Below are 9,864 nucleotides of genomic sequence, written 5' to 3' on the forward strand. Positions count from 1 at the left end.
CATCTGATTTATTAAAATATATTTTATCAGGTGACTATCTGCAGAACAGATGTAACCCTGCTATAGCCGATTGTCGTCCATGCGTAGAAAGATTTGCAAGTTGTGTCGGTTTACCAGACGGCCTGCATCCTTATCCAAATCGTACAATGAGTCCTGACTTTATAGTATGTCACAGAGGCAGAACGGTATCAGTGGAAAAATGTCTGACCGGATTATTTGATCCTGGAACCAGAATGTGCACCAGAGATATTACTGAAGGTTAGCAACTCTTTGATATTTGAATCAGTTTTAAGTTAATTGAGGATCAAAAGTCTTTCCCAGAATAAATGAATAGTCTCATGACATCAAGTATTTCAAATGTATTTAATGTGGTATTATGTTTTTTTCCATTGAAATCATTTTCTATTTCAGAGATGATAAAAGCACACTGCACATTAAATCCCAACACTATACAGCCGCATCTCTATCAGTGCGCTCAGTACTTTGATTGTGGACCCACAATCGGTGGAAGCTATTTACGAGAATGTAAATATCCACAGCTATTCGATACCAATACGATGACATGTTCAAACTTTACAGAAGTTAGCTGCGGACCTAGGATCGAACCACAGGCTCCTTGTAAGTGTTTTATACAAGACTGTTTGTTAATATGTATGCAATTTTCACCAAGAATGTAGTGGCCAATCAACCAATTAAAGTACAATGTACTTCTCTGTTTGAAAATCTGGCAAAATGTGTATTAAGTGTGACACATGAAGAAAAACACGCAGAGATTAGATTGCTTTTATATATATGTGGAATTTAGTTGAAATGTTCTTTGGTGGATTTTTTTTCCTTTATATAAGCAGTGAAAATATCTGCAGGTGCTTCAAGATAAATTCAAATGAAAGAGCTTTTTGTTAATTTCAAAATTATAGAAAATATTTGAGGGGAATAGACCAAATTAAGAGAAAATATGTGCCACTCATTGCCCAATTCTTACACAGAATGGTACTTAAATCTTTCTCTCTTTTTGTTTGTCTTTCCGTCTGCTGATATAAAGTTTGAATCCAACTTTATAATAATAAACCATGATAAATAAAAAAGGCGATGCAATGAATGATATTTTACTGTTGTTTGCTTTTGTATATTTTTTACTGGACTTCGATAAACATCACATGTAAATATTTTGATATGAATATTTCATATTCAAATTTAATACGTCACACAGTTACATGTGTTCAGCCCAATAATTGTCTTGTAAGTTCATGTTATTTGGTTGATTTTTGATGTTATTATTCCATCAAATATTCTTACTGTACTCTTTAGGTGATTATCTACAAAACTACTGTCCACCAAACGTAACAGGATGTGTTCCATGTGAGGACAGGCTTCCAAGTTGTAAGGGTATGAATGACGGAAATAATCCATATCCTGGCCGTCCTCTGTCTGAATATTATATCAACTGCTTCAAAAACAGAACTGTTTCTGTGGAAGCTTGTCAAGTGTCCAGATATGATCCAATCAGAAGAAGATGCTCATCAAAAATAGATTCCGGTATGTTTTCTTCAGAAAATAATATACGTTCACCTTCAACGTTAAAATATTGTTGAATATTAACACAGCTAGAGCAGTATAGTTACTGTACAAACCATAGTTATTAAAAGTACTCTTGTCTCGATTTTTGCCTCATCTCAAGATTTAGTGAAAGTTTTGGAAAAAATCAGAAGAATTAATGTCAAAAACTCATCGATCTGACAATAGAAGGATGCTTTTTCTATTTGAAAAGACCACTATTTGATCTCTGCATCGCTGGATTTTCTCAGAATTTTTTTCAATAGAATGTTAGAAAATGAGGTGTTTAACAGAGTTATCTGCTCTTGAAATGTTCATTTTAAGTGCATTTCAATTGAATTATAACCACTTTACCATAATGATGGGAAAATCTTGCCTTTTTCATTGATTCTGATTGTGCGAATGGTCAAATCAAACTTTCAAAATGGTGTTTTTTTCATACCATGTTTCAACCACTGCCTGATTCTTACAGAAGCTAACACTTAAAAAAGTGATATTACTCTAATGAGCATGTAACTTTAAGTGGAAAAGCCAAAACTCAATGTACGTTACAGAGCAAAGTTGCCATTGTACTAGAGCGTACTTTGCCATACATGCATATTCAGAAAATCTATTGTCAAATGTACTTTTCTAAACAATAAATTTGACTGATCAACCCTAAATTTAAAAAAAAAACCACAACGTTGCTAAAATCAATATAGTAAAGAGGCGACCATTTGCATCTGAATGGGCTGGGAAATTTTTTGGGGTCAGAATATTTCTTTTTTAATTTTGTTTGTCAGAAAATTTTATTTTCAACCGCATCGATGCAAGATTATTTATTTGCATTTTATTGTCTGAAGTATCTGGACTGAGGTCAGAAATTTATTCATTTACATAGAGTTGCACGTAGACCCAGATACTTACTTACAACTTTTCAGGGCCAGAGGTTTTAATTTTCAAAAACTGCTAGCCCTCCCCTTCCACTCAGAATCAAATCGTCGTCCCTTAAAACGTGTTTTCGAATTCTATTTTACAATTCCAGGTGTATTAACAAAGTTTTGTCAGGATAACCCTTCTATGGTGATACCAGATCCTACAAATTGTGCTCGATTCTACAACTGTAGTGACCCTAATGTTGTACAAGGGTTGGAAGAACCTTACAGACAGGAATGTAAATATCCAAGATTGTTCCAGTCAGCTAGTGTTGGATGTCAACTCTTTACCATGGTCAGATGTCAGAAGGATAGATTCATTCCTAAAACTCCATGTAAGTATTAATAACACATATTTTATCTTTAAGATATCTTTAAAAAGCCTGGAATTTCTGACTAAGTTTAGAATAAACCAAAAATGGCTTCATTTCTGGTTTTTGTTTTTTAGTTGGTTTCCAGGTATTTCTGGGTTGCGTATTCATATGCTTTGACTTTTATTGATAAAAAAAAATTAAAATGCCGATTTCTTAATTCATAAAATCATCTTTGCCAATTTGTAATACAATATGATACAACACCTAACACGTATTAATAAAGTAGTGAAACGTTCATTTTAGGGATACATAACATTTAAAAAGAGAAGGTATGTGGAAACGTTTTAAACCAAATTGAACTGAGATGTCATTTTGTAGAAATGGTCCTAGTTTTAGCTTTGAATATTGAATTATTGAAAATATAAAAAAAATTCTGCGAAAATCTATTATGTATCGGATCGGATTGCACACCTTGTACCGTACCACTATCTCTACGTTTGAACACATTACAAGATTGTTGTTCATACGTTCTGAAGAACTGCATGATAAAATGATTTTCAACGTTCCATTTAAGTGAATAAATCATTTTATTGAAAAGGGAGTTCTCCTTTTCCATTGTATTCCGTGGATTAATTCTTTACTCATCAGTTCTCGAAAATTGTTTGCCATTTTGAAGTACTTGATGTGTATGATGTCTTTTTGCATTTTCATTGATATTACCAGGTGAATATGTCGAAAACAAGTGCTACAACTCTACATGCGAACCCTGTGATACAAGATTCCCAAGCTGTGTTGGTAAGGTCGATGGTAGCAACGAATTCCCGGGACGTAAAAACACCGAATTCTACATTGTTTGTTACAGAGAAAGAACTGTCGCCATTGTGTCATGTACAATTGGCACATACAGTCATGCTGACCGCGCATGCGTTGGAGAAATTAAGAATGGAACTGACGTAGCAGTCGTCCCAACGGCACCACAGAGCTAATTTTATACTGGGAGGCAATAATCACTTGGTGCTGGTCTTGAACGTCTCACTGTTATAAATAATTAGACTACATCCTTGTCTTAAATGTGTTAATTGACACCTGTTTAACTTACGTATGTACCCGCTATTGGGTATATGAGTCACACATATTTTTAAATTGACTTTTCAACTAAATAAAACTTAACACATACAACTATTTTACGTGTACATGCACCTTTTTGTAGAACCTCATACACGTGTCTAGACACGTACGTAGAGTATTTGTGTTGATATCTCTTTAACACCCTGTTTATAGCTTCAACTTATATCGTTATACACACTAGCAATGAATCATCCTCGAAAACATTTCAGTATTTATTTCAAACATGGTATAATTTTTCTTCTTTATTGGAATGTTTCTGTAATAGACAATATTTTTGTTCTTCTTAACAAATGCTATACTAAATAATTTCATGTATTTATTCTCAGTAATATATTTATATCTATGTGTATACAACCGTCATGTATCGAATCATAAACTTGCATTTTCATGTTATAAGTAGGCATCTATCAAATCATTTATGTAAATCTGCAGGTCAGATAAAGTGAATGTTAATATTTGTATTTAATTGAACAAAGAACAGTTTTTTTTAGAGTGCACCTTTTGGCATATTTCATAAATAAAATTGAATATTGTCACATGCTTATAAATATTGCAATATTTATTTTATCCTAGTTATTCAAACACCGTTATACTTGAGGTAACGCGGACATTTTAACATTATACGAGTCTTAAGGAACGAACTAATGTAATATTTTTTTTAAAAATTTAGTAAAAATTATTACATTAGTTCGTTCCTTCAAATCTATCAGGAAAATATATTATTCAAATTTTCACTCACTGATTACATCAATACTCCTTCTAATAGAAGAAGTATTGATGTAATCAGTGAGTGAAAATTTGAACAATATGTTTTCCTGATAGATTTGATGAAATGTGCATTTGAAACAAGGCGTTCATCAATGTTTCAAACAGAGTGGAATGAAAAATATCTGCAGATTACAACACCATTTAAGTTTGATGCTCAATTTTGCCGTCGCTAATTGTTGGTCGGCAAAACTTTACGTGCTACAAATTTTCAACACATGTAAATGAAGTAAAATGTTGTAAACTGTAACAATAGCCTTTTTTGAAGTGAGTAGAAATACATAGTCTAATGGTAGATAATGTTATGTTACTTTAACATCGCAGTTAGTAATAAACAGTTTTATAACACAAACAGCTTTATCTCTCATGTACATATTTTTTTTCTGTTTTTGTACGAAAAATATGGCATTACGTAAAATCACAATTTTTTTTTTGAAACTCAAACAATAAAGAAAACTCAAGGAAGCAGCAACAGATGCAACACAACAAATACTTGCTGAAGAAACCGCATAGAAAAGTCTGAAAAATTCAAGCGATGTTAGAACTATCAGATTTGCGGAGGGAACGACAAAATATTTGCTTCGCAAATTTGACATTTTTAATATCGTTGGGAATTTGTCGGACCCTTCCAAGCTTACGTTATCTTCCCTGTATCAATTTGATCCGATGGAGCAGTGTAGCAAATAGAGTCGTCACATTTGCAGACGTTAGTATATATGGATTTATTTTGACATGCATCTTGAATTTGATCCTCTATCCTGCATAACACCTGGACGAGCTGTCCCTTAATACCATACATCGTGTACTAAGTTACAGCCCGAGATAAATCCTACGAGGAGGAATTACCCGGTCAGCTGGCCGAATGGTCTAGGGCGCTTGACTCTGTGCAGGCGGTGTTGCCATACATATCCCAGCGGTTCGAGTTCGAGTCTCGCGGATGGAAAGACAAAATATTTGCTTCGCAAATTTGACAGTTCTAACATCGTATGTAAATGCGTTGGTTATAGTTGTTTAGGTTGGTTATTCAAATTCACCAGTAAGTGATAGATCATGCACTGCCATGTCAAGTTACTTTGGTTATAAAACACATTATGTTCAGACCCGTTGATTATTAAGCAAATTATAAATTTTCCATGATAAATATAATAACCAAGGTTGTGTTTTGCTCAAATACAATCAAACACACCCGAATAATAATCTCTTTAAGCAATATAATAAAGGTTAACTTTGAAGAAAAAGATGTAACATTTTAACATCGATAATTCCAATTGTCCTTTTGGCAAGGTCAGTTATTGCCATTACTTGCCGTCCGTCGTCAACTGTAAGCTTTAATTTAAACATCTCTGAAACTAGTTGACAGATTTTGATGAAAGTTGGCATAAATGGATCGTAAAATATCCTGCGTTAAAATTGCATTTGGAATTTCGATCCGTTTAAAACATGGTCCATACCTCTATGGAACATAGGGGTAATGTCACTCTTTTCAAAGTATATCACAAAAACTATGAGGGATAGAGAATAATGAAGACGAATGTCCTTCTTAGACTTGAAGAGAAATCATAATAGATAAAAAAAAACTTCCAATTGTTGAAATGATCTTTACATAAGGCCTAGAAAATTCTCCAGTGGTAGGACTACTTATTACTAAAGTTATTGCCAATGAAAGGTGAAAAGTTTTTGGCAGTTTTATCTAATTTCTTGAAAATCATGATAGATAAAAAATCAAAGTGCTGAGGCACTGAGTCGAGAAAGACCTCAAAGTAGTAAAAAATATTCATGTAACCAAATTGTAAGCAAAGTAAACAGACCTTTTAAAGAATAATCATTTGTTTTAACGCTGTGTATATTTATACAGTTCATTTATTAATATATATTTTTTGTATTATTGCTTTTGGTATTCCTGGCTGTCCTCAAATTTCCTAACACTTAAATCAGCATTTCTTACAAAATATGAATTCCATCGAAAATCACTGAGTATCAATATTCGATGAATTTTCAAAGTAAGAATGGATCCACACCTTGAAATTTCGGTTTGGAGATGCATGAAGTAGAAATGAATCCTGTAGACTGGAGGAAGTTGAACAGGTCTAATCTCAAGGGAGAAATTCTCACTTTGATGCAGAATATTTTTGTAATAAATTAAAACTAAAATTTGTCTTTGTCATTGTTGTCTAGAATATGCTATGGGTTCAACTCTCTAGGAATTTTTCAGTTCAAACAAGGATCAAAACTCTTGTTGTTAATATTAATATGCAGTTTAAAGATCATTTTACCAAAAACAACTTTGTAGCTCATAGATTTGAACAATTTAAGTTTTCAATTAAGTTGGAAAGTCAATAGAAATGCATTTTGAGTATAAATCCATCTTTTCTTCTCTCCAAAACAAAAAAAACAAAAAAAAAAACAAACAAACAAACAAACAAAAAAAAGAAAGAAAAAAAGCAGCTAGTGAACCCGTACCACTTTTTATGATGAATCACTATTGCTGAGTGTTTTATACCTGTTTGCCTTCAATAATGTTTGTGCATTTCTTTTACTTTTTTCTGCATGATTGTTTCACAAATATATAAAAAAAATACAATATAAGTAACTCTTATGTTTTGCAAATATATAAGTGCTAAGAAATCAGGCTTCATATAGTTAGTTTTTTATTTAATGATTTTGACATACACATTTACAGCTGCTTCATGCTACACATGCATGTACCAGCACTTCAGAATCATGAACTTTGTATCATGCTTACATAGTGTCCCAGCACAGAAATGGTCTTTTTTACTTTTGCTTTCTTCTCACTTGATCTAGTGAAACTTCTAAGTGATAACCACTGAAAGGAAATCAAGAAAAAAATTCATGAAAATATACATGTATTTTAAGCATATAATATGGAGAAACCTCCTCTTGTTGGGAAATATTGTTACATGTACATATAATATCGTGCAAAGCGGGCAAATAAGGGTTGGGTGGTTATAACAGTACCAGGTTTTTACTGTTTTTTAAACCACCTGGTCAATATTCCCTCGGTGATCAATACTGGTCGATTGAAATTTTGCAAACAATATTTCTGTCATTATTCATAGTTTTTGTCCTACATTAAAAATGTTAATATAATAGTATATACATGTGTATCTACTATATTTCAGTGTTCTTAGGTTTCATTCTTTTAATTTCTCTATCAGCTGTATCAATAAACATTTCTTTCTCTACAATAATTCAAATATATCTGATATAACATAACGAACTTTACAAAAGAGTAATCAAGAGAACCAAGGTTCTAGTGGCAATCAAAAGAATGTAATCCAGGGACCAGACATGGACAACAGACATACACAACAAAGAACATAAAGTAACTAAAATCATACATACAAAGTAACAAAAGCAAATGAGCAAAAATGTACAGTTATTTCATGAGCACATCTTTGTCTCAATAACTATTTATAACAAGTAACACAAGTAAGAATAGAACAGGTTACTTTTCACATGTCCTTGTTAAAACAACATCCCCGCATAACCAGGAATTAATAAAATTTGGTTTGAAATGATGAGTTTAAAACAATAAATTAAAGTCATTTCATTTACCAGACAAAAACCTTCTAAATACAGAAAATGTAAAGATTGCTAAGGTTATTGCTTTAGGGCTTCTTCCATGTATGATTTTAGCTACCTGCTGATTTATAATGATGTTTGGACCCCCAATTCAAAATCTCTGGATGAATCCCTGAATGTTGATTTATCTATGAGCAATTAATGTCACATTGTAAAGTAGACAACAAATTAGGTACATGCATTACTATATTACAAAAATCATAATTTCATGTATGAAATCTTTAATTGATACTGTACTGCATATGCCAGTAACCATAGTTGGAGTACATGCACACGTATTTTTGTAGTTTTCAGTGTAAATTTCTTGTTCACAGACATACAAATGTAAACTGCAAATTTTGCCAAGAAATATGACTACACTGTTCTACACTAGCAATGAAAACATTATACCTACTACTAGTTTTGAACATTTTAAATAACTGTGTACATACAAAGTATATGAATAAATAATCTATACATCATGTACCTTCAACACTTACCTTGTACATTGTACATTGTACATTGTACATGTAAGAATGTCCATGAAAATCAGCTCTTAGAAAAGGTCTACTTTTGGTAGCCTTGATATCCAACACATTTTCAATGCACTTTCATGGACACAGAATTTCTAACATAACTGCGTCTTTCTTGTGTCATGAAAATCATGTTTCTTACTTTATGATCTGCATTCTAAATAAATGTATCTGGTTTATTTTGATAATGTACTAAAAAAAACCATATTGATAATCAGTTATGACTTACATGGATATAATACACAGTCATGTACATTGTATTATTATTTCTTCAAATTCCACGCTGTATAGTACATGGCAAAATCTGTATCACATGCAGTATCAACAGCAGACTCCTATATCAACTCATGGGCGGCTGGGCCACTGGCCCGCGGGGTGACATGGGTCGAGAGTTGATATTGTATATCAAACAGATTTTTGCATGTCATGTTCCTTCTTTCTTATATTTTATCTATACAAAATGCACAGTTTTTTGTACTTCAATTGTATTCTGTGCTTGTGATATACATGTAGGGTATGTCATATAGGTCTAAAGGTGTGATTTAGAGAATGCGATATACATGTAGGTCCATGGATGTGATACACAGTATGCGATATCGGTCTAGGCATGTGATATAAGGTATGCAATATATGTTTGTGGGTGTGATATATAGGGTACTTGAAATGAGTTTAGGGGTATGATATACGGTATGCGATATAGGTCTAAGGGTGTGCAATATAAGTCTAGGGGTTTGATATACAGAAGGCAATAAAAGTCTAGGGGTGTGATATAGAATGCAATATAAGTCTAGGGGTGTGATATAGAATGCAATATAGGTCTAGGGGTGATATCGTAAGCAATATAGGTCTAGAGGGTGATATATGTATGCAATATAGGTCCAGGGGTGATATAGAAAGCAATATAGGTCTAGAGGGTGATATACGTATGCAATGTAGGTCTAATGGTGTGATATACGGTACATGTATGTGATACAGGTCTATGGGTGTGATACAGGGTATGTGATATAGGTCTACGGATGTAATATAGGGTATGTGATAAAGGTCTATGGTTGGTGTGGAAGTTTGGATTTTAGT

General features: G+C 32.8%; 1 protein-coding gene across 1 annotated transcript in view; it reads left to right on the forward strand.

Moving 5' to 3' along the window:
• LOC148626390 (uncharacterized) overlaps positions 1-5,027 on the forward strand; it is a 29,217-nt gene extending 24,190 nt beyond the window's left edge. The window contains exons 20-24 of the mRNA XM_088570348.1: positions 31-258; positions 412-618; positions 1,309-1,536; positions 2,579-2,803; positions 3,506-5,027. Of these exons, the coding sequence (XP_088426474.1) occupies positions 31-258; positions 412-618; positions 1,309-1,536; positions 2,579-2,803; positions 3,506-3,768 (1,151 nt within the window). The 3' untranslated portion in view covers positions 3,769-5,027. The remainder of the gene's footprint in view (positions 1-30; positions 259-411; positions 619-1,308; positions 1,537-2,578; positions 2,804-3,505) is intronic.
• Positions 5,028-9,864: the final 4,837 nt, after the last annotated feature.

The sequence above is a fragment of the Perna viridis genome, chromosome 2, assembly GCF_037379345.1.
Source record: "Perna viridis isolate PV_CMFRI_1.1 ecotype Kerala chromosome 2, ASM3737934v1, whole genome shotgun sequence".
NCBI lineage: Eukaryota > Metazoa > Mollusca > Bivalvia > Mytilida > Mytilidae > Perna > Perna viridis.